We start from the raw sequence: 27069 nt of genomic DNA, 5'->3' as shown, positions 1-27069 counted from the left end.
GCAGGAGCTAAACATTTTATGGACATGAACCCAAAGATGGAAACAATAGGCACTAGGGACAGCTTGAAGTTGGAGGGTGTGAGGCAGGCATAAATTGAAAGTCTACATATCAGGTACTATCCTCACTACCTTGGCAATGGGATTATTCGTATGTCAAGCCTTAGTGACATGCAGTTTACTCATGTAATTGCACATGTACCACACCTGAACCTAAAATAAAAGAGAACCCATTGTAAAACATGAGAACTAGGCTTTTAAAATATCTGCCTACATAACAGATATAAGAAGCTCAGGTCCTATGAATGCAGTATGTTTTGGTCTTATTCCAGTGAGGTTACTGAGGCTCCTCCATCCTTCTATCTCCCTGTATGTATTTGATGTTTTAGGACTCTGATCAGGGTATGATGATTTGCTTAGCTCATTTACCCTCTAACATTGCTATCTTCTATAATAAAATTTAGTTTTTATATGCTGTATTGTCGGGTTCTAGAATTGTCTTTCGTGGAAATTGTATAATGGTATACAGTGCATCCTGATTTAGAATGTAGGTCAGCAAGGGCTTTATGAGGGCATAACATTGAAAGAGAAATTACAGAGAAGCAGGAGTTAGGGAGATAAAAAAAAATTCCAGGTAGCATTTTCAGCAAAGAAAACAACTTATAGGGAGACCTAAGGTGGGAAAAATCACATGTTTCAAGAACTATATGCATAGTCCGTGTGGGAGGAGAGTAGTGAGAGGAAGAGAGTGGCAAGAAACATCTAGCAAAATATTTTAAGACAGGTTTGTGATTTTTGTATTTTTTCTAAGCACTATGAGAAATAATTGATAGAAGTGGTTTAATCAAGAAAGTAACACACGCACATACACACAATTTTTAAACTATTCTGGCTTCAGTAAGGAAAATTGATTGGAGAGACAAAAAAATTTGGAGACACTCGCTAAGATACTGTCACAATATTAAACATAAATGATGATGATGGTTTGGGTTGAGAATAGTGGGAGAAATGATAGAGGAAATCAAAGGGATTGTAGATATAGAAGGAAACTTAGTAGGACTTGGTGAAGAGTGAAAAAGAAGGCAGTATCAATTAAACTATTGGAATGTTTACCACAGCTTTTAAAAAGATATATTGTACAGTTTACTTGTTACACGTGTTAACAGATGTTCTCTGAAAAAACAAAAGTGATTCTATGGTTAAGTAAATTTTAGAAACACTGGGTTAAGACAGTTAAAGAGCGTCTTCACTATAAAACGTTTCAGTGCCTTAAATATGTGCTGTGCATTGTGGATTTTCAACAGGGTAACTATGGACATGTTTTTGATGAAGTTCTTGTAGGCCCAGACTTTTACTGAACATTTTGCTGCTTAAAGGAGTAAATGATCTCTAATAGAAAAGTATTTAATTGTTCATATTAAATACTGTATTTGAATGAATTCTTTTTTTATTCGATTGACCATACTCATGTGTTTTATAAATTAAGAAGGGATTTTTAAAAAATCCAATGCAAAATACAATTTCTGATACCTACATTAAACACAAGTTTATTTATATTTTATAAAATTCACTTTCTTATTGTTGCAAGGTAAAAAGAAAATATGAAAATTTTTCCACACAAATTACTTTGTCAAATTTTTTCTCTGTTCACTAAAACTTCTTAAATGCTATCAGTTTATTAAATAACATATTAACTTTTATATTAGGTTATGTTATAAAGTATTAAACTATCCCCCAAATATCTTTATACTTTTAATATTTTAAATATTTAAATATTTTATAATTGTGTATGACTATAGGGATGAAAAAATGCAGCCACCTAAATTTTCATACAATACACCCCTAATCTGTCCATTGCTATAGATTTTATTTATCAATTCAACAATGATTTATTGAGCTCAAATGTGTACCAAGCATGTGTGGCATATAAAATCGTGAATAAGACATGTGAATTACTAAATACTAAATAGAGAGAAACTGAAAACCTTTCCTCTGAGATCTGGAATGTGACAAGAATGCACACTGTCACCACTGTTATTCAACATAGTACTGGAAATCCTAGCTAGAGCAATCAGAAAAGAAAAAGAGATAAAGGGCATCCCAATGGGAAAGCAAGTCAAATTATACTTGTTTGTAGATGCTATAATCTTATATTTGAAAAAACCTCAAGACTTCTCAAAAAAAAAAAATTCAGTGAAGTTGCAGGATACAAAATCAACATACAAAAGTCAGCAGCCTTCCTATAGGCAAACAATGAACAATCTGAAAAAAAAATTAAAAAGTAATCTCATCTACAATAACCACATATAAAATTAAATACCTAGGAGTTTGCTTTACCAAAGAAGTGAAAAATCTCTGTAATGAAAACTATAAAACATTGATGAAAGAAATTGAAGAGGGCACCAAAAAGTGGAACAATATGCCATGTCCATGGATTGGAAGAATCAATATTGTTAAAATGTTCATATTATTGAATGAAAGGAATCTACAGATTCAATGCAATCTCTGTCAAAATACCAAAGACATTTTTCACAGAAGTAGAAAAACAATTTGAAAATTTATATGAAACTAGAAAAGACCAAAAATAGCCAAAACTATCTTAAGAAAAAATAACAGGCCAGGTGCGGTGGCTAATGGCTGTAATCCTAGCACTTTGGGCGGCCAAGGCAGGTGGATCACCTGAGGTTAGGAGTTCGAGACAAGCCTGGCCAACATGGCAAAACTTCATCTCTACTAAATATACAAAAAATTAGCCTAGCATGGTGGCGGGCGCCAGTAATCCCAGCAACTTGGGAGGCTGAGGCATGAGAATCACTTGAACCTAGGAGGCAGAAGTTGCAGTGAGCCGAGATCGCACCATTGCACTCTAGCCTGGGCAACAAGAGCAAAACTCAGTTTCAAAAAAAAAAATAGAGAAAAGGACAAAACTGGAAGAATTACAGTACTTCAAATAATACTATAGATCTATAGTAACTGAAACTTCATGGTACTGGCGTAAAAACGGATACACAGACTGAAGGAACAGAATAGAGAACTCAGAAACAAATTGATACAACAACAGTGAACTCATTTTTTTTTTTTTTTAACGTAGGTGCCAAGAGTATACATTGAAAAAAAGACAGTCTGTTCAATTAATGGTTCTGGGAAAACTAGATTCAAAAGAATGAAACTAGGCCCCTATCTCTTGCTATATACAAAAATCAAACCAAAATGAATTCAAGACTTAAATCTAAGATCTCAAACTATGAAACTACTAGAAGAAAACACTAGAGAAAATCTCTGGAACATTGATCTGGGCAAGGATTTCTTGAACAATACCCCACAAGCACAGGCAACCAAAGCAAAAATGGAAAAATGTGATCACATCAAGTCAAAAAGCTTCTGCACAGCAAAGGAAACAATCAACAAAGTAAAGAGACAACCCACAGAATGGGAGAAAACTACCCTTCTGACAAGGGATTAATAACTAGAATATATAAAGAGTTCAAACAACTCTATAGGCTAAAATCCAAGAATCCAATCAAAAAATGGGCCAAAGATTTGAATAAACATATCTCAAAAGAAGTCATACAAATGATAAACAGACTATGAAAAGGTGCCCAACATCATTGATCATCAGAGAAATGCAAATGAAAACTCCAGTGAGATATTATCTCATCCTAGTTAAAACTGCTTATATCCAAAAGACAGGCAATAACAAAGTGCTGATGAGGATATGGAGAAAAGGGAAAGCCTGTACACTGTTGGTGGGAATGTAAATTAGTGCAACCCATTATGGAGAACAGTTTGGGGTTTCCTCAAAAAACGAAAAAAATTAGCTACCATATGATCTAAGTATATACCAAAAAGAAAGAAAATCAGTATATCAAAGAGATATCTGCACTCCTATGTTTGTTGCAACACTGTTTACAGTAGCTAAGATTTGGAAGCAACCTAAGTATCCATCAACAGGTGAATGGATAAAGAAAATGTGGTACATATACACAATTGAGTACTATTCAGCTATAAAAAAGAATGAGATCCAGTTATTTGCAACAATATGGATGGAACTGGAGATCATTGTTATGTGAAATAAGCCATCAGAGACAAACATCACATGTTTTCACTAATTTGTTCAGTCTAAAAATCAAAACAATTGAACTAATGGACATAGGAAGTAGAAAGATGGTTACTAGACACTGGAAAGGGGAGTGGGGGGTTATTGGGGTGGTGGAGAGTGATGGGGATGGTTAATGGGTACAAAAAATAGAATGAATAAGACCTATTTCATAGCACAATAGGGTGACTATTGTCAATAATAACTTAATTGTACCTTGTAAAATAACTTAGAGTGTAATTGTATTATTTGTAATTCAAAGGAAAAATGCTTGAGGGGATGGATACCACATTGCACATGATGTAATTATTTCACATTGTATGGCTGTATCAAAATTTTCATGCACTCCATAAATATATATACCTACCCTATGTAACCACAAAAATTTTAAAAACAATATATGGGATAGGAGATATTTTTGCAGCCATCTTTAGAAACACAAATTATGACATTTATACATTTAAAATAATACTGGTAAAATAGTTTTTAGGATTTTGTATTTTGAAGCTAGACAATTTAATTATAAAACTCATTTGGTAAAAGCAAAAGCTCAAGAATATCTCTGAAAATGTGTTCTTCTTTGTTCACAGTAAGATAAATATGAAAAGTATACTGAGATACAGATTCTTACCTATCAGATCAGCAAGAATGTAAGAGCTTTATATTGTTTGTTGATCAGGATGTAAAAACTTGTACTCTTAAAATTGTATGCAGGACTACAAAATGGCACAATTGCATTAAAGAGGAATTTTATAATATTGAACACAATAAAATATGTAGTCTTTGACCAGAAATCTTACTTCTAGAATTTATTTCAAACATATGCGGGCAAAACCATGAAACGACCTACACACAAAGCAATATGCTCAAGCAGTATTTTTCATAGCAAATAAGAAAAAACATCCCAAATGACTATCAGCAGCTAAGTGACTAACCTATGGTATATTCCTACGATCAAGTACTATGTAACTAAAAATGGAGTGAAAATGTGTGTTACTGCTATGGCATAATCCCCTGAATATAATGTTAAGTGAAAAAGCAAGGTCAAGGCAAACATGTATAGAATGTTTGCTTTTATTAAAAACAATATGAACAGTTGAAAAGCAATATGACTAATTCTTTTTATTTAAATGATGATCTATGTAGAAAGAAGGGAATAAAAGGGTAGAAAGGACTGTGAGAGATGCAAGCTAAACTTCTGTAAATCTTAAGTTGTAGATTTCTTTGTAGAATTATGTGAATATTTTATATAATTGAAAAGAATAATTTAAAATATCTTAAACATTGAAAAATAAATGAACCTAGCTGGTATCATACCTATTTAAAAATGACCTTTTGCAACTGAAGTTACTTTAAAACGTAGTAATTTTACCATACATCCATAATGAGATAAAGCCTAAGGAAAAAATAAAGATCCGCAAAAAGCCTTAAAGTGTTTTGAATAAACATGTTATTGATAATAATATTGGCAATTTTTATTTTGAAACTATATTTGTGATAAAGCAAATGAGTTATGTTGGGGTTTTTGAACATTGGGATATTTGATTCGGATGAAAGGAGACTGTGGTAGAGATGTGAGTGTATCTCATATGGGGAGTGTAACTGACTCAGGGTCTCATCACTCTTTGAAATCCATGATGCATTTGCACCCTCATGACATCTACTATGTGCTACTTTCCCCAAGTGACTAAGTGTGGCCAGGGTATTAAGGTGAACCCATTTCAGGGAGCCATAACCCTTTATTGGCTGACTTTGACTCAAGAACTCCTGTATGGCTTTGTTGAACCTTCCATAGAAGTCTAGGATGCTTCCATCCAACTCAGTCACTTTCTCATTCTTTCTCTCTATCACTTGGAGTCAAACTTATATCCCAGTACTTCAACTTTAATCAAAGGAGTAACATAGGGCATATACAGAGGGTATCATGCAACAAGCATTTCTAATAGTATTTTTTTAAGTATCTTTCTTCCCAAACTCCCCTATCCAAATTCCTCTTTTTTCCTTACAATCCATATCCTATTTGTACACTCCTCTGCTCTGAACACTGAAGAGCCTGCAATTCCTGAAGAATGACAGTCTCTACCACTGTGTACAGTTACTAAGAAATGCAGTACGGGCTTTGCTTTGACTGCTTTCCTCTGGTAAAGCATTGCCCCCATTTTACCAAAGTTTCCAGGTATTTATTTAGAATCTTTCAAAAATTAGAAAAACACAGAGACTACACATATATAGCATAAGGACCTTCAGCTTTCTAAAGCCTCACTTGCTAATGACCTGTCTCAGCATTCTGCAGAGTAATGACTGCTTCCTACAGATGGAGAGGGACCTGGAGGCAGGTGTACCAAAGAAGACGTTATTTCCTTGCTTTCACTTTTTAAATTGGCATTCCCTGTGTAAATATAACCAGAAGGTCAGTAAGTACATTCCAAATCAGGATAAAAGATGCAGCTGCCTCCCAGGAGAGAATGAAAGTAAAGTTTTAATGTGTTTTCAGAGTAAAATCAAACACATTCAGACACAAAGTACATCTATTTCCTCTCTAAGCACCTTTACCCCCTGAAAGTGTGAGACTATCTTGACCTACCATATTTAAGAATTAACTAGAGAAACTTGCCAGATGTACAAAAATGAGGAGTACAGAGACAATTTCTTAACACAGAAGCCAACCCATTTTGTCTCCTTAAAAAAAAAAAAAAGCAAAAGTTTTCATTGAAGAAAGTAAAGTCTGATTGATGTAAGACTCTGCAGATCTGAAGACTCCCACTTGGATCTTCCTCAAAATAGAAAATGAGAAGAAACCGCTGTCTAGTGTGCATGTTAACATTTCTTGACTTTCTTCTGTGTGCCTCTAACAATCGAAATCTTTCCCAGAGATGCTGATAGCCTTACTGTACACTTGATAAATTAAAAACTCTTTCACATAAAAAAAGATGGGGAAAGTGATGTCATTTTCCTGCTTAGTGGAAATTTGACCCTCATTTCTTCTCACCAATAAATTTCATTTCTCAAGTAATTTTCTCCTTTCCTGAAAGTTATTAAAATATAAATTGATGACCTCTTGGAATTTCCATGGAAATCACTGTATTGTAAAAATTCTTAAACCAAAAATCTCTCCAAATGTAATCCTGACTGACCTGGGTCCTAAAGAATATTGTTTCAGTTAAATTAAAAGTAAGTGAAAAGGCCATTAAGAATAGTTTACGAAAAAAGGGAAGGAGACTAAAAAAGCACATATTGGATTTAGCTCTACTATTCTTTGTCTTCATCTTTAAAAAATAATCTCTCAGAGATTAAAGATGGGTTGTCCATTGAATTGATGCTCAAAGGAAAGGACCTGAAATTGTTCACTGGTTGCCATTTTCCTTCTATGCAATTTTAACTTAAGAATGCTATTCTAATGTATTTATATATATATATATTAGTACATATGATTTTGTTGTTTAAATAAAAACGAAAAGTTGTTTAAAGTCTAGGAAACCAAAACATAATTAGAATGATGCTTGAAATTTTCATTTATTTTTGCAACTGTGAAATGTAAGCAATATATATTATTTTTAAAGTTTATATTATATCCTAATACAATGTATATTTGAGTCAATTAAAATGTAATATGCATTATTACTAAATCAATGAAAGCCTCTCTTTTAAATGATAACTATTTTTATTTTAATTATAGATTCATTTTCTGCTAATTCAACAAATAACTTCAACAATTTTGAGGAAAAGATGACTGGTGTAAAATTTTTAAAAATTAATAATAAAAGTTTGTTTCTAAAATGTTAGAAAAAAATGAGTTAGAAAAACTTTTAGGAAAAAATGAGTGTGTGTTATACTGATCAATTAATATTATACAAATTACTGAACCTATTTTATATATGTGTATACTTTTAATTGGTCTACATTTTTTATAATCCAATCACATGGAAGCTTCTACATAAAAATTTAAACTTAGAATTGAATAAGTTATCATTAGAATTTAATGATTTAGAAAATAGCAAAATTATGTGTCATGTTTCCTTTGCTATTCTCTGAAATATGTGAATATTAGAGTGGTATAAAATTAATCCTAGAAAAATCACAATCAAAGTTTTGTAAATTTAATCAATCTTCTCTTTATTTTCAAGAAAACTAAAAGAAAAATGATGACAATATCAAAAATAAAAGTTGTTGAAATAGAGATGATAGTCAAGGCTTTTCTAAGCCTATGTTGTGGTGATCACATTATTTTTCTCTTAAAAGTAGTGAATATAGTAGATTGCATTAATTTATGTTATATATTATAGTAACAATTAAAATAAAATTTATTGAGTCTTTACTGCGGACTAAGTTGAAATATAAGGTACTCAGTTTTCCTGGCTTTCTGCATGGAGAGGAGAAAGAAGAAAGGATGGCATGACGGAAATGATTTATGGAGCACATGATTTTTGGGCCTCGTATAGAGGTTTTTAGAGAAGAGGGGGAAGAAGGACCTTCTAGACTGAAGGTTGAGGGCTATGAAAGGCACAGGGAACTGTGCAATGGCTGTAGTGTACCATGCAGTTAGGTTGATGGTAAATCAAAAGATAAGGTTCTGGCCCCAGAGGATAATCTCTGTGTACTGTGTCCTCAGTAAGTAAATTGTAAGGCAGGAGGAGATGGAGACTGGACCACAGTTTTATTGGTGGCCATGTTCTCTACAGATGACCACAATGCCTCTCAGGTAGCCAGCCAGCCAAGCCTCAGTTAGTAACACTCCCTCTTTGTCTCCTCAGGTTTTAAGGTAAGAGGATCTTCCTACGCTGTCACTGTGGCTAATTCTTGTCTGTTTCCATCACCCCTTGTGAACAGTCTGAATCCTGTTGATATCTCTACTATACTCTCTTCCCTTAAGCCCTTTCAGTGTTTCAGTTGGTTTCTGCTGGGACTCTGACTGATAAAGTGAATATTGGATGTGATGTGGACACTGAGGAATGAAATCTCAGACGATTCCATATAGTTTTAGTTTGGCTTGGGTGTTCAGGCAAATGGTGTATAATTGATCATTTATATTGGAAAGGTGTATTAATATATTTCTTTAGAAATATTCTATAATGTAAAGTTGTTTAAAAATATTCTAGTTAATTTTAACTAGCTTTTTGTCTTTTACTATTATAACATAAGACAAAAGAAGAAAAAGTTTTGGGAAATTGTAGCTTAGTGTCAGATTTGGTTTGTAATTCATAACAAAGATAAAGTGACTAATGAGAAAATTAAAATCTACATGTCAAAGAGAACTGATGGGTGGGAATTAAAATTAGTAGGGAATAATAATGAGAGAGTTTAGCAAAACTGCATGATGCAAAGTAATATACAAATTACATTTTATTTTATATACAATCAACAAGCAGAAAGTGAAAGAAAAAGCTTTCCACATTAACATTAATATCCTGTTGTTAGACGTAAATCTAACAAAAGATGTACAAGACTTAAGAACAAATGCAATAAAACTTTATTGAAAAAACTTTAAAAATAATAAATAGTGAGACACACACACTATTCTTAGCTCCATGATTGAAAGCTACAGTATCATAAAGATGTTCATTCTTTACAAATTGGAAATTCAAATAAAAATTCCAAGAGTTTTTTAAAAGTGGAAGTTGACAAATATATTTTTAAAATTTGATAGTGATACAAAGAAGGTCAAAGACATTTTGACGAAGAAAGGATAAGATTTCTTTTTTGGACATCAAAATTTGTCATAAATGCTCAGTCTTTGCTAGTGTGATATTGGTATGAAGAAAGATACATAAAAACTGGAATAAAATAGAGAAGCTAGAAACAAATCTATATATATAAATATTTGATACATGACAAAAGAGGCATTGAAGGTTCTTTTCATTAAAGTTTTAAACATTGCATAGGCAATGTAGTGATTACTTCAAGGTGGAGAAAGATTTATTTAAAGTGGAAAAAAGTCTATAACAATGAATAATTTTGATATATTGGTATACATTTGAATTAGATCAATTACAGAAACTCCAATAAGAGCAAAAATACAGGCTATATATAGAATAATATATTTGCAGAACATATAATAAATAAAAATCTAAAATCTAGAATATATGAACACCTCTACAAAACAATACAATGTAAATAACTCAATAATAAAGTGGAAAAAAACTGGAGTGAGCATTTTGCGTGAGAGAAAATTAATATGACAAAACATCCATAAAAATAGGAAAATGCAAATTAAAAGCACTCTGAGATTGCTTAACCTTACACTGGATTGCTTATATTAAAAAGTTCTAAATTACTACATGTTGGAAATGATGTGAAGCAAAACGAACTCACACACTCTCATAGTTAAGTGTAAATTTGATCAACAATTTTGGAAACAAGTGGCTTTATTTTGTAAATTAGAAATTACAAATGTCCTATTACACAGCTCTTCTATTGCTAGCCGTAGATATTTGAGAAATATATACTCAGAAATGTACACAGGTACAGGAAATTATAGCAGCATATTTATAATAGACCCAAAGGGGAAACAACTCTGAGGTCTATACTAAGAGAAAGGACAAATAAATGGTTGTATATTTATACAAGAGAATACAATGAAAATTAGGTACAGCTGCACACATCAACATGTGGAACATAGTAAAGAAACATGGAAAATGCTAAAGAAACAATATATTACAAATATATACTTTGTGGTTTCATTTATAGAAAGTTCAAAAACAAGTAAAATTACACCATATTGTTTAGGGGTACATACTTAAGTGAAACAAAGAGGTGATGATTCTGAAATTTGGAGACTGAGATAGAGGGAATGTGAGAGTAAATATCATAAAAGTGAGAAAGTAGTTAGCCATGGTGTAGGAGGTGGGAAGATGAAGTCGTGAGCAGGACAGAGTGATCAGGGGCTTCTATCTAAAGTGTTGTGGTCATTGTTCTTATTTCAGAATAATCTTATGAGTATATTATTTTAATATAAATTTATATTTAAGATACGGAAGTTTTTCCATGCTTTTTGCAGCAAGTTCCCATCGTGCTTTTCATTTGGGCCTTTGTGGTTATCTGGCTTGAAATTGTTTCCAATTTGCTAAAGAGAACCGGAGAGAAACAAATAACTGACTTTGGTAACTAAATTCTGCATATTTCAGAAGGTGAAAATGCTCTGATTTAGTTCACATGATGAAAAAACTTGAAGTAGTTTCAAGTTGTACGAAAGAAGTGATAAGCAAGAAAGTATATGTAGAAAAATAAATATATTATAGACAATTATTACATCTTGTTCCAAAATGAGAAACAGCATGTTATGGACTAAACTGTATCCCTCCTTAAAATTCATATGTTGAAATCCTAACCCCAACTATCATGGTATTTGGAGACTGAGACTTTGGGAGGTCACTAGGTTTAGATGACATCATGAGGGTGGGGCCCTCATGATGGGGTTAGTGCTGTTATTAAAAGAAGCACCAGAGTTTGTTCTTGCTTCCTCTGCCATATTTGATACGGTAGGGTAGCAATCTGAAAGCCAGAAAGAGGGCCTGTACCAGAACACAACTTGAAGCATGCTGACACCCTGATCCCTCACTTCCAGACTCCAAAAACTGTGATAAAATAAATGTGTTGTTTACACCACTCAGTGTATGCCATTTTGCTACGGCAGCCCAAACTGCCTAATACAGAGCAAATACACAATGATACATTGAGAGAAGGAATGTAAAGATTCAGTAGCATTACAGATGCATATGAAACATTTTTCATGTTCTTTTATTCTTTTTTCTTTTTAATTTTTGTGGGTATATAGGATAGGTATATATATCTATGGGAGTACATGAGATATTTTGATACATGCAGAGTAAATAGGGCATCAACATTATTCATCACCTCAAGCATTTATCCTTTATTTGTGTAATGAACATTAGAGTTAAACTATTTTGGTTCTTTTAAATGTACAATAAAGTACTGTTGACTGTAGTCACCCTGTTGTGCTATCAAATACTACGTCTTATTCATTCTGGTTTTTTGAACCTGTTAACCATTCCCATTTCCCCAGCCCCGCTATCCTTCCCAGCCTCTGGTAACCATCATTCTACTATCATCATGAATTCAATTGTTTTAATTTCTAGCGTCCACAAATAAGTGAGAACAAGCAAAGTTTGTCTTTCCGTGCCTGGCTTATTTTGCTTAACAAAATTACCTCCAGTTTCATATATGTTATTGCACATGACTGGATCCCAGTCTTTTTTTTTTTTTTGAGACGAGTCTCACCCTGTCTCCCAGGCTAGAATGCAGTGACACTATCTCAACTCACTGCAACCTCCACATCCCAGGTTCAAGCAATTCTCCTGCCTCAGCCTCCCGAGTAGCTGGGATTACAGGCACGCATCACCATGCCTGGCTAATTTTTTGTATGTTTAGCAGAGACGCGGTTTCACCATGTTGGCCAGGCTGGTCTCAAACTCCTGACCTTGTTATCTGCCCACCTGGGTCTCCCAAAGTGCTGGAATTACAGGCGTGAGCCACCATGCCTGGCCCAATCTCAGTCTTTTTATTCCATATGTATATGTACTACATTTTCTTTATCTATTCATCTGTTGAAGGACACTTAAGTTGCTTACAAATCTTGGCTATTGTGAAAAATGCTGCAATAAACATGGGCGTGCAGACATGATATACTGATATACTTTATTTTGGGTATAGGCATAGCAGTGGGATTGCTAGTTCACATGATACCTCTATTTTTAGTTTTCTGAGGAACCTACAAACTGTTCTGCGTAGTGGCTGTACTAATTTACAATGCTATCAACAGTGTATCAGGGTTCTCTTTTCTCCACATCATCACCAGTATTTGTTATTGCCTATCTTTTGGATAAAAGCCATTTTAACTGGAAAGAGATGATATTGTAGTTTTGATTTGCATTTTTCTAGTGATTAATGATGTTGAGTACCTTTGATATGCCTATTTGTCATTTATTTTTTCAAATCTTTGACCCAGTTTTTGATTGGATTATTAGATTTCAGCCTATACAACTGTTTGAACTCTTTGTATATTCTGGTTATTAATCCCTTGTCAGAAAGGTAGTTTTCTCCCATTCTGTGGGTTGTCTCTTTACTCTGTTGATTGATTCCTTTGCTGTGCAGAAGCTTTTTGACTTGATGTGATTCCGTATTTCCACTTTTGCTTTGGTTGCCTGTGCTTGTGGGGTATTGTTCAAGAAATCTTTGCCCAGATCAATGTCCCAGAGATTTTCTCCAGTGTTTTCTTGTAGTAGTTTCACAGTTTGAGGCCTTAGATTTAAGTCTTGAATTCACTTTGATTTTGTATATGGTGAGAGATAGGGGCCTAGTTTCATTCTTCTGCATATGGATATTCAGTTTTTCTGGCTCCATTTATTGAAAACTCATTTCCCTAATATATATTCTTTACACCTTTATAAAAAAATGAGTGCACTGATGGTGTATGAATTTGTTTCTCAGTTCTCTATTCTGTTCCTTTGATTTATGTATCTGTTTTTATGCCAGTACCATGTTGTTTCAGTTACTGCAGCTTCATAGTATAATTTGAAGTCAGGTAATGTGATTCATCTAGTTGTGTTCTTTTTACTTAGGATAACTTTGGTTATTCTGGGTCTTTTGTGGTTCCACATAAGTTTTAGGATTGTTTTTTCTGTTTCTGTAAAAAAATGTCATTGGTATTTTTATAGAGATTGCATTGAATCTACAGATTTCTTGGGGTAATATGGACATTTTAACAATATTGTTTCTTCCAATCCATGAACCTGTATATTGTCCCATTTTTTGGTGTCCCCTTCCATTTCTTTTATCAATATTTTATAGTTTTTATTGTAGATATTCTTCACTTATTTGGTTAATTCCTAAGTATTTAATTTTATTTGTAGCTATTGTAAATGGGATTAATTTTTTATTTCTTTTTCAGATTATTCACTTTTGATATATGGAAATGCTACTGATTTATCTATATTAATTTTGTATCCTGAAACTTTACTCAACTTGTTTATCAGTTCTAATCATTTTTCAGTGGAGTCTTTAGGTCTTTCCAAATGTAAGATCATCTCATCTGCAAACAAGGATAATTTGACTTCTTCCTTTGCACCTTTCTAATTGGATGACCCTTATTTCTTTTTCTTTTCTGATTGCTCTAGCTAGGACTTCCAGTGCTATGTTGAGTACAGTGAAGAAAGTGGGCATCCTTGTCTTATTGCAAATCTTAGAGAAAAGACCTTCAAGATTTCCCCATTAAGTATGATACTAACTGTGGGTCTGTCATATTTAGCTTTTATTGTTTGGGAGTTATGTTCCTTCTTTCCACAGTTTTTGAGGGTTTTTATCATGAAAAGATGTTAAATTTTATTAAATAATTTCTCAGCATCAATTGCAATGATCATATAGTTTTGGTCCTTTGTTATGTTGATGTGATGTGTCACATTGATTGATTTTCATATGCTAAATGCTCCTTGACTCCCTGGGATAAGTTTCACTTGATCATGATATATAATCTTTTAATATGTTTTTATTTTGCTGGGGATTTTTGCATCAATGTTCATCAGGGATATTGGCCTGTAGTTTTCTCTTTTTGATGTATCTTTGTGCAGTTTTGGTATCAAAGTAATACTGGCCTTGTAGAATGAGTTTGGAGTTACTCTATCCTTTTCTGTTTTTCAGAATAGTTTGAGTAGGATTGGTATTAGTTGTTCTTTAAATGTGTGATAAAACTTAGCAGTAAAGTCATTGGGTCCCAGACTTTCATTTGTTGGAAGACTTTTAATTTCAGCTTTGATTTTATTACTTATTATTGGTTTGTTTATGTTTTGGTTTTCTTCATGGTTCAATCTTGGTAGATTATATATATCTATACATTTATTCATTTCTTGTGGATTTTCCAATTTATTGGCATAGTTGCTCATAGTAGCCTCTAATAATCCTTTGAATTTCTGCAGTATCAGTTATAATGTCTCCTTTTTCACGTTTACTAATTTTTTTGTTTGTTTGTTTTTTGAGAACAGATCTCCCTCTGTCTCTCAGGCTGGGATGCATGGCACAATAACACCTCACTGTAGCCTCAACTTCTCAGGCTCATGTGATCTTCCCACCTCATCCTCCCAGGTAACTGGGACTACAGGCAGGAGCCACCATGCCCAGCTAATGTCTTCTTTTTCACTCTGATTTTATTTATTTGGGTGTTCTCTCTTTTTTTTTTTCTTCCTTAGTCTGGATAGAGGTTTGACAATTTTATCTTTTCAAAAAAACAAATCTTCCCTTTTGTTGAACATTTGTATTGTTTTCTTCATTTCAATTTCATTTATTTCTGATCTTTATTATTTCTTATACCAATTTTAGGTTTGTTTTGTTCTTGCTTTTATAGTTTTTAAAGATGCATCATTAGGTTGTTTATTTTAAATTTTTCTGTTCTTTTGATGTGTAGGTACTTATAGCTATAAACCTTTTCAGTACTGCTTTTGCTGAATCCCGTAGGCTTTGGTATGTTGTGTTTCCCTTGTCATTTGTTTGAAGATATTTTTAAATCTCTTTCTTTTCTTCATTGACTCACTGGTCATTCAAGAATTATAAATACTTTTATCTGTGAAAAGGTAGAATTATTTTCTCCTTATTTATGTAAAGGACAAAACAGAAAAATGTCATGGTTTCTGGGAAATGTACAAAAATATCATCTCTGATAGAGCAATAGGTGCCTCATATCAAAATACAGTAAAAACATCTCTTCCATATTTAACTCTCAAATGAGCTTATATATTATGGTAAATAACATTATATTTTCTCATCAAGTTTGCAAATAGTTTTCCATTTTGGCCTCTAAAAATTAGAATTTAAATTATTTGGGATCATACAAATATAAATATATACAAATAGTTCTGTCAGTAAATTTATCCATGGGAAATAGCACTGTTTCTGTAAACTATGTTTTCATAGATATGTTTGTTTTTTTTTTAAGAATATAACATTATAGATTTTGTATAATACACTTTTACTCAACTACTGTTTTTCACTTTGCTCGTCATTAATTTTTTCCAAACTAATTATACAACACATTGTAAGGAACTAAGGCACAGAGAGGTTGCATTATATATTCAAACAAGTGTGAAGGAGTTGAATGTAAATTATCTAAATGTGAAATATAGGCTAGATTGGAGTTCTCTGGCTTAAAATATTAAATCTACCTTTGAACAGAACAATTGATAAGAACTTCAGTCTAGACTGGAGTGATGATAATAGCTGATTAGCTTTCCTTGGAGACTGCAAGACCAGCCTACTCTGATTACTCCCAGGGGAAGCCCCAGATAAAGTCTGCATACCTCACTCCTCCTACTCACCTACACCCCTACTAATTTATGTTCCTTCTCCCCAGTGAATTCTCATTGGTTTCACAATGTAAAAATATTATGATGTAGTGTTTATGATATGCTGCTTTGATATATTGTGAAGTTTCATTATAGTGAAATAAAGCCTGAGAATTAGTGAATCTAGAATAAAACTGAATACCAGCTGATTATAGTGAAGTTATAAATATAATTCCCATTAGAGTTTATTTAAAGATAATTAAAATTGTTTGCAAAATGTCTAGCATAGGGACTAGTAGAAAGGCAGTGCCCAATAGCTAAAAAATATTGCTGTTAGAATAGGCCAGGCGCGGTGGCTCAAGCCTGTAATCCCAGCACTTTGGGAGACCAAGACGGGCGGAGCACGAGGTCAGGAGATCGAGACCATCCTGGCTAACATGGTGAAACCCCGTCTCTACTAAAAAATACAAAAAAAAAAACTAGCCAGGTGAGGTGGCGGGCGCCTGTAGTCCCAGCTACTCGGGAGGCTGAGGCAGGAGAATGGCGTAAACCCAGGAGGCGGAGCTTGCAGTGAGCTGAGATCCGGCCACTGCACTCCAGCCTGGGCGGCAGAGCGAGACTCCGTCTCAAAAAAAAAAAAAAAAAAAAAAAAAAAAAAAGTATTGCTGTTAGAATAGATTTAATCTCAGATTTGAATTAGAGATTTTTAAGAAACTGCTTATTAGAAAACATCATTTTTGAGTCTTGCTCTATTGCCAGGCTGGAGTGCAGTGGCATGATCTTGGTTCACTGCAACCTCTGCCTCCCAGATTCAAGTGATTCTTCTGCCTCAGCCTTCAGAGTAGCTGGGACTATAGTTGTGCGTCACCATGCCCAGCTAATTTTTGTATTTTTAGTAGAGCAGGATTTCAGCATGTTGGCCAGGATGGTCTCCATCTCTTGACCTTGTGATCCGCATGCCTCAGCCTCCCAAAATGCTGGGATTACAGGCATGAGCCACCATGCGTGGCCTAAAAAAATCTTAATGATTAATCAAACTTTGTTTGTTAGAACACTTCCAGTTATACATTAAAAATCCAAAAAATAATTGATATCACAAATATGTAGTGAAAGAATTTATTTAAAAAATAAACTCTTAAAAAGTAACTCTTGAAAATAAGTTTCTACTTTAACAGTTTTCCAATTTTTTCCTTTTGTTATTCATTCATTTTGAGTTTTAAGCTGATAATGTCAGTTATGTGATAATGATATATAAACAACACACTTAAATCATAAAACGAGTAACCTAATTGTTGAAGATTAATAATATGTTTATAAGCATTCAAGTAGGATTATATAAATAGCTTTAGCTATTGATTAAACATGGTTGGTAAAATTTAACTCATCCATGTAACTTTTACCACATTTTGAAAGTGCAGTGGAGTATGAACAATAAAGATGGAGTATTTGCCTTTGTAGAACTTATAACGCTAAGATTTTGAAATAGACCTACTTCACTTCTTGAGGAAGTTACTGCTTTTGTAATATTTATATAAGCAAGGTTTCTCAGGTCACTGGCTGTTAAATAAACCTAGTTAAATAAGAGTAATGCATGTTAAAGATTTAAGAATTCCTTACCTCACACTCTGCATTAACTTTCATTCTTTTCCAATATTTCCTCTTGCTAAGAAGTTTCAGGTTCTCAGCTGTAGCATAATATAAGAATGATTATTATGTAACATTTTTTTCTCTGCTTTGGAGCCAAAGATCCTTATCTCCTCTGTTCCAAATTTATATAATACTTCTGTCTTCCTCATTGAGTTTATAAGAAATGATGTAATTCTATGTATGTGAGACTTGCATAATAATAAAAGAAGAACAGTATGAACTTAGGATATTGTCAGGATGATAGTCATTTGCTTGGACTAATTATATATTAATGATGTTTGGTGGTTAATGATACAGTATGATTGCTTTAGAGCACAAGTTTTACCTCTGCTATTGGGCCTAGATATTATTTAGCACATCATGAAATCCAGGTTCAGAAAAATGTGGTTGTTTGGACTAATCAGTTGATAAGTGAGTAGGAATTAAAGGTTCCATCTTATATTTTAGTTTAATTTTATTATCTTGTGCTATTATTTGATAGACTTAACCTATGACTGTCTTAAAAAATTCATTTTAGTTATGTAAGTAATACAGTCTCCTGGGAAATTCTTAGAATATTTCACCTAAGGTTAAATTCCAATTTGATCACCAAGCCAATCACACAAGAGCATCTTTTTTCAGAAAGTGAACAAATTTCAAATGGTCAAGTATCTTTTTGGATTAGGTGGGTAAAAAAGTAACAGAAAACCCCAGAATAACAGTGGCTGAAACCAAATATAAATTCTTTTCAATCTCATATTCACACACTCTAGCTGGTGTTACTCAAGGCTGTGTGGGTATTCTAAAATATCAGGGACCCTGTCCCTCTTTGTTTCTCCATAATAGTGGCCTCCAACTTATGGCCAAGATGGCAGTTGGAGTTTCAGTCATTATATTGCATTCTAGCTACAAGAAAAAAAGTACCCCTCCCTACTTTAAGCATACTCTTAGAAGTCACAAATCATTTTCACTTGACTCTTATGTGCAAAAGTTAGTGACATGAACATAATTAGCTGCAAAGAGACTAAGAAATGTGGTCTTTATTCCAGGCTGTTACATGTACAAGTGAAAACTAGGGCTTTCATTGTTATGGAAGAAGGGGGAACAGTGTCTGCCATAGTAAGTGTCCAGGGACAGTAAGAATTCTATTGCCTATTACTTTATTTTCTTGTCCAGCCCAGATATCTGCTGAAAACCTCGGCCATTATCAAGAGAGTCACGCTTAGCAAAATATTAGGAGTCCCGTCCTTAATAGTGAATGATGCCTAAAAATCTATTTTTCTGGCATTTTATATCTGATATATCAGGGATAGTTTTGATTTTCCTTGGAACTTTCATAAACATCCACTTCAAGGAATAGTTATAACAATAGCAATAAAACAGTAAGTTGCAAAATATGTAATAAAATGAACAACTGACCACATACTATATATATTTTTATGTATACACAAATATATAGATATATTATAGACATATATCTATATATAATTTAAAAAACCTTGACGGCTACAGGCAAAACTGATAGCGATCATTACCTTTTGTGCTGTGGGATCAGGGTTGATGATCAAATTGGACTTTATCTGTAAAGTTTTAAAAATTTGCAGCAAAATAAGGCATGCTTGGGAAGGTAGCAAGAGTAGAAAGTAGACATAATTTGTGGAAATTCTTAGGAATTCTGTAGTACCCTAACTGTATAGCCATTGTGTCAATTACAGGTTTTTATTGTGAGCAATAGAAACCAATTCTAATGAACAAAATCAAAAAGGGAATTGGAAGATCCCTGATTATCACAGATTCAAAGACAAAGTTGAATAAGACTATGTAGTAGGAAGTAAGGGTAGCCACTATAAATCCAGCTACCTTTCATTTTTGTGTCTCTGTTAAAGATTTACATCCTCATGAGGTGAAATGACATTGGCAAACCTTGAGGTGTATTCATTAGCTGAGGTTTGGGAGGTTAGAGTTGTAAGTAAGTGGATACCTTGATTCTACTAAGACAAAGAGTGTAGAAAAGACTGTTGCCCAAGTAAAAGTTAGGGTTGTGTTGACAACAAAAAGGGAGAAAAAATATTAGGAGGCAAAAGCAATAGATGTCTACAACTATCACAGAAGATGAAATCTATTAATTTTTCCTTCCTTTAGCTGTAATTTTTAGGATGGTCCGTGGGTATGTAGGGGAAGGTTCGGTTTTGAAGCTAGAATTAGTGATTTTAATTCTCAAAAGAGCCTTTACTCGGTTACACTACAGTGAACCAAGTTGACAAATCTTCTGTACTATCAGGATTTGCTCAGGAATTGTTTTCTTTACTGCTCTTATTTTCTGAGCAATCTAATCTCAACCTTTGTTGGTTATGCTATAGGAAGCCATGAGTGTCTGAGCTACTGTTCACAAATATTTATGACAAATCCCTAGAAAGGATTGTATTTTCTCACACCATTGATTTCAAGGTTGGCCATAGCACTTGCTTTGGCCAAGAAAATATGAGTAGAGTTGTATGTGTTACTTTTAAGCAGAAGCTTTAAGAGACATTGTGTGGCTATGTTCTCTCCTCTGCACAATAACCGAAGATGGTTCAGATAGAAGATGTTTCATCAGTGTCTCAGTCCCCCAAGATGAAGAGCCACAGTAAACCTGCTATTTATGCGTATTATTATTGAGAAGTAATCTCTTGCAACTGTAAACCACTGAGATTTGGGCTATGGGTTACTGTAGTATAACCTAGCCACTGTTGATTTATGTACTTGTAAAATGAATTATCTGTTCAAATTTCACAGAGAATTTCCAACAAACTGGTTTTTAAAACAGACCATAAGCAGGAAATTAGGTAGATGCTGAATAACTGATTAGAAGCTTATCCTGTTAGCAGTAGGACACATGTAGATTTTTCTAAACAAGCAACTGATAAAATTACTTTTCTGTTTGAGACATTTAATATTAAAGTAGCACATAGTATATATCATAACATAGAACACTCACTTTTGGACAGAACAGTGCATTCAAGAAATTCTCAAATATCTGATTTTCTCCTTTCATGCTAATTAGTAATTATTTTCCATGTAAATTTAGGTTTTTTATTATTAAGTGATATATATTTTATATATATATATAATATATATGACAAGCTGAGGAACATAAAGCTAGAAAAGCAAAAGCAGATAAGTTATGATCAATTTAAAGAGCTACATTTCTAGATCAATAACATAAACAGTAGGTTGCAATGATTTAACCTAGTAGTAATTGCTCCTTAACTCTTCGCAAAAAACAATCACTAGGTGTATTTTCTTTCTTAAATATTTCTCAAATCTATCCTTTCCTTCCTATCCTTCTATCAGATATTCATATTTCCTTCCTATCAGATATTCATCATCTCTTTCTAAAGGTTTGTGATAGTCCCTTAATTAATCCCTGCAGTGTTGCTCTCCTCCAGGCTACCTTTTTCAAAGTTGCTGAATACAGTTTCTAAAACACAGATTTGATTATCTGATTTCCTTGCATTAGACCCTTTTGGTTCAACACTTTCTGGTACAACAACAAGGTCCAACCTCCTTAAGTAGCACACAAGCCTTCCCTGAAAGCGATTGTGAGAATGAGTTCTAAGACCAGACTCTACTATCTGGACTTACTAAATATTTATAACAATATGTTTATTAAAATGTTAACTTCTATTAATATTAACTGGTTTCTCCCTCACTTCCTGTGTTTACTCTGTTTTGCCATTACACGATTGCCTTGCAATTTTACATTTGTATTTCTTTATTCCTTTGTACTTAGTGATAATGCTCTCCTTCCACCCCACAAACTGGTTAATACTACCTCAAGTTTTAACATTAAGTTCAAGAATAATTGGTTTTAATTTTGAGATTAAGTGACTTTTCATTGAGTAAGACACTTGTTTTATGAACTCCTCTCATAATTGGTCTATATCTCTATTATTCCAGTTATCACATGGTATGACATTATCCTTATGTATCTGTTTACCTCTATGAGACCATAGGCAACTTGAGAGCAGGAACTATGTCTTGTGCATGATTGTGCCCTGATACAGTTCCTGGTACGTAGCAGACACATGATGAAAAAGTTTGTGGAATATGTAGGAAATTGCTGTATAAAGAAAAGATGATTATTTCACAAATCACTCTTGAACTCACTATTATGTGGTTCAGTTTTGTTTGATTGAGATCTTTCTGATACATTTCTTTTAAAATATATTTCCAGAGAATGTTATTTTCTGAATTATTGATGCTTCCTTTCATCTAATAAAGATAAGTCAACCTAGTTTCCTTCCCTGCCTTGATTGTCTCTACTCATAGAGCTAAAATTAATGCTCTACTCCAGTAACTATATTAGCATAGGTGTCTAGTATTTTCATTTCCTCAAATTAATAAATAAACTGTACTAAAATTATAGACAATTTAAAATTTGTACGGGAAGTGAGCAGTACAAGCATGTTGACTTTTCATGATATGTTAAAAAAAGAACAAAATGGGCATGTAAATGAAATTATGTCTGCCATGAATCTTGATATGGATATATTATTTAAAGGCTTGATTTCAACTATTTATAAATAAAGACTCTATTACTGTATAAAATTAAATTGAGGAATCTAGCAGATCATAATGATTTTATTTGTATGGTTTTCATGTTGCAAGGAAGTTGTCACTTGGAATAAAAAAGCATTATTGTTGGCTCCAGAGTGTTGGAAACATATTTGTTATCTAATATATTACAACTGAAGATCTGCTTTTTATAGGACACTAACAAGTGCTGGTAAAGACCTACAAGATAATTTTCTGTTGGCCCTGGCAATGAGAGAAGAAGACAATCGCAATGGAAAACTGAGTGTAAGTACATTTCACCTAATAGCTTAAAATGTATACACTGAAGGCACAATTAACATTAAAAATATAGCATTAAATGTCTTTCTTAAAGTAATTTATAAGATGTAAAATATGGTTCCTCTTTATTAATTACATATTATAGGAATAAATGTAAAAAGTCAAAAATTCTCATTTACATCTCTAGAAGTAGCGAAATGGTTAAAAAGAAAAAGGATTCTAAACATTCACTGCAAAGAAAATGCCTTTGCGTGGCAGAATGGTTCTTTAACCTAGGTAAAGCCTCCTGCTTCTTTTAAACTTAACCTCTTTTTACACTCTCTCAAGTTGCATCACCAACTGACCCCAAGTTTTGTCCCCTGATTTTACATGACTCCTAGAATATAGTACCATAGTCTGCCTTCTAGTCCTACCTTAGAAGATGTGATAGAAATCATATAATAGAAGAATATGTGTTATCATTATTATTTTGAATGATCCAAGGAGAATATACTTTTACTTTATTAAAATGTGTGCTATATCAAATATGTAGAGTATGCGAATATTATTTGGAATAAAGATTTACTTTCATGCTTTGTTAATATGGTATTTGTGATAACAATCTGTGTAAGTCTTAACATATTCCAAATAAAATTTAATAGAAAAGGCAAATATTCATGCTAAAACTGTAGTAAGTGACTGACTTACAGAAAAATAATCAGAAATAGTGTGATAAAAAATATTTAGAGCAACAGAACAATATGTATATAAGGACATCTATTCTACCAATACTTTCTCAAAAAAATGTTGGAGTTTTTCTCACTATCAGATCCACTGAAAATATCACATGTAGGCAAAACCCTCAATGTACTTCAGAGAGAGAAAAAATCATACCATGTTTAGTTAATAGAATAGAATTAGCCTCGACTTAAAATAAGGGAAAATTTCTTGTAGGAAGTAGGCTGTCAGAGGTTTTAAAAGGGTAGGGATGGAAACATGGGCAGAGACTAGACTTTGGACAGCCTTAGTAATCACAATAGAAAAGTCTGGAATTTATCTGACTGTTAGTATAGCAGCTAGAGAGATTTGAGGAAAGGCAGGAGAAAGTGGTGTCAAAGAACTTGTTAAGGACGTCCAAGAAGGAGCAAATGATTATCAGTGGTCAAACAAGATAAGGACTGAAAAACCATCCACTGTGTTTGCCTGTAGATTACTATTATTTTTTAATTTGTCAAGAACAAATTCCACCCACAGTAAAGCAGTAAAGGTAGAAAACAAATTCCATAAGGTTGAAAAAAATGGTCCACGATTAAATAGTAGGACCAGCAAGCACAGACAGCTTTAGAGACCCAGAGTCTGTGATTTGAACCACAACGATTTGCTTCTTTTCAAACACATCTTCTTTATCTTGTACTTCCGTTGTTACCTCCTTTGATGACTAATTACAGCACTATCCACCAACTTACTCAGATCAGAAGCATGTCAGTTACAGACTCTTTCTCTCACCCGTGTTGAATAAACTACTTACCAATTTCTCTTAAGTATAAGTCAAATCAATTTACTTTAATCATCCTAAGTATTGTTTACCTTGATTCAAGCCATTATTATGTCTTAAAGAAATTAAAACAGACTTCTAAATGATATGCCTATATATGTTCTTGCTCAACTTCCATTCATTTTCCAGTCACCCAAAACATATTTCTTGTGCATTTGCACAAGGTTGGAATGGTTCTAGGTATTGGGAGCCTGAGGTGCTGCAGAGTTCATGACCTTAGCAGGTTTATATTTTACAGAGTGGAGATAGAAAGTAAGACAAAATAAAAGTGGAATAATTAAATTCAGCTCTAGATGAATACTATAGAAAATATAATATTAATATTTAAATTAATATGCTCTTCCATCATCTGTTTAGACAAAACATTGAAATTTATGTGCAATTTATGTGCAAAAATATTTTTAAAATATTTTTATTTGTTGTACAGTGCTTCAAATGACAGGGACAATTAATGTTTTTCCCTAGTAATGTAGAGCCGTTCATGTATGAAAATGTTTCCATCTCACGCCTCATGTATTTTAGGTTTAAAAATTCTTAAAAGACTAAAATGAATAATTTTATTATTTCTTTCTCAATTGTATGCAGATCTATTGTTTTCTGAGCAAGTGTAGCTTCCTGATTGCTCATGCTATGAAGTTTTTAACACTACTACCACAGTGAAGCATTTATAAAGTGTATGCTTATGACAAGTGCTTGGCACAGCACATTGTACTGGTCTGTTTTCGAATAGCCAACAACTCACATTAGAGGCAAATGACAGTAATTCAAACAGATGTAAAAAATTCAGAGATCTGAACTCATCGAATAAATATATGAGCTATTACAAATGCATTTTCTCAGAAATATCAGTGAAAAATTTATAGAAATTAAATATTTAAATGAGGCTGAAACTAGGACATAATTTAATCTCCAGAAATGTTGCAATAGAAATGGTAGAATTACACAGGATGCTTTAATGAAGATATACATCTTGAGAGCATTTCATGTATATGTTAGAGACTAAGGAACATCTTAGAGGTCAAGATGTGGTAATTGAAGAAAAAACTAGTTAGAAATTAGAGAGGTAAAATGGATTATTTTAAAACAATAATTTCCAATTTCTTTCAAGACTACTCTGAGGTATTTGCATAGCAGATCAATCTGTTTTATTTCCTTTCTTGGTGTCTATGATGTAGTTATCTTACAGTTTTTCTACTTTCTTCTGACTTTTTAACTCAATCTCTTTCTTGGGCTGATCATCTTATACCTCCAGTTGACCTGTATCGCTTCTACTAGACACATTTTCCCTTAGTAAACCATCAAAACCCATGAGTTCACTGGCTACGTTTCTTGCTACAAAAAACAGAAACCTAGATCTTTTTTGTCTATCTATTAATTATGTTTTTTTCAGTTAGTCATTAAACAAATAGTGATAAATGGCTCTATATGAGGCATCGTACTAACTGCTTGGGATATAATGGGTGGCAAGTGCTTATGGAGCTTACAGTTGTTTGGGGCAGAAAATGAATAATCAAATAATCATTATTTGTATAGAAATAAAAGCAAAAATGCAATGTGACAGGTGCTATGGAGGAAAACAAAAAGCTCTGATTGTGTGTAAGTGGATAGAGGATGATATAATCAGATTTTCAGACAGAAAACATCAGTGTGCCTTTAGTATAGGGAACAAATTACAGAAAGGATAAAGCAGATGCCAGCAGATGCATTGCAAAATCTGATGAAAAGAAGAGAAATGATTTGAGAGCTATTTAGAAGGCAAACTTGGCAGGATACTGTGATAAGATATAGTTCAGGAAGGGGTAGAAAGAAAGGGGGTGGTCTTTGGAGATAGATAGATGGTACTGCCACTCTGAGATGTAGTGCACCAAAAGATCGGAAATGGGGGACAGAGATCATGTGGTTGATTTTGAACATACTGAATTTGAGTTGTTTTTGACAAAAGAATATGTGCAGATGTCAAGAAGCTGGAGAAAAAGATCTGAATTCTACTCCAAAGTTTACCTCCATATTGCTATCCCTCAAATGCTCAACATTTACTCTATTACTAAGTTATTTGTTTTTCCTTTTCCACTTACCAGATTTCACATCCATTTGGTCACCAACCCTGGTCAATTTTACTTGGTAAATAATTCTCAAATAAATGTGGGAGAGAAGGCAATGAAGCCAAAGAGATTGGTAACAGACAGGTCTAAGGGCTCTGTTGCTGTGCTCAGTAGCAAGGATGGTGTTACTGAGATGAAGGTGATGAATGTCCTTAAAAGAATGTATACAAATGGTTAATGTGATCAGACATGCAATTTAAGAGTACACCGGCAGCAGTATATGGGGATAAGTGTGTCTCCATAGAGATGGGGAATGAGATATAAGACAGGGAGGTCAACTGAGAGGCTATTGTAACAGTTCAGGCAATACATAATAGAAGGCTGAGATAAATAAATGACAAAATGAATGGGAAGAGAAAGATTGAGTGATTACTTAGGAGATAAAATCTGCAAACCATGTGCTTGTTTTTATGTAAGAAATGGTGATTTGTGAGATTCAGTGGAGAGTGAGCAGCTGATAATAATTTTAATAATGGAAAGAAGTATAATCCTGGCTTTAGAGGATTTAGTATAGTTCAGTGATTAAAAAACAAAATTTTGAGGTAGACAGTAACTAGACTGAAGTTCCAGACTCACTGCCTACCAAGTATTATG

At 33.3% G+C, this 27069-nt stretch overlaps 1 protein-coding gene across 1 annotated transcript in view; it reads left to right on the top strand.

The window, feature by feature from the left end:
• CFAP299 (cilia and flagella associated protein 299) overlaps positions 1–27069 on the top strand; it is a 662518-nt gene that overhangs the window by 223856 nt on the left and 411593 nt on the right. The window contains exon 3 of the mRNA XM_033214298.1: positions 22755–22845. Within this exon, the coding sequence (XP_033070189.1) occupies positions 22755–22845 (91 nt within the window). The remainder of the gene's footprint in view (positions 1–22754; positions 22846–27069) is intronic.

This window comes from Trachypithecus francoisi, unplaced genomic scaffold (assembly GCF_009764315.1).
Source record: "Trachypithecus francoisi isolate TF-2019V2 unplaced genomic scaffold, Tfra_2.0 Lachesis_group1, whole genome shotgun sequence".
Taxonomy (NCBI): Eukaryota; Metazoa; Chordata; class Mammalia; order Primates; family Cercopithecidae; genus Trachypithecus; species Trachypithecus francoisi.
The sequence above is the reverse complement of the archived record's forward strand: the minus strand, read 5'-3'. Positions and strand labels throughout refer to the sequence as shown.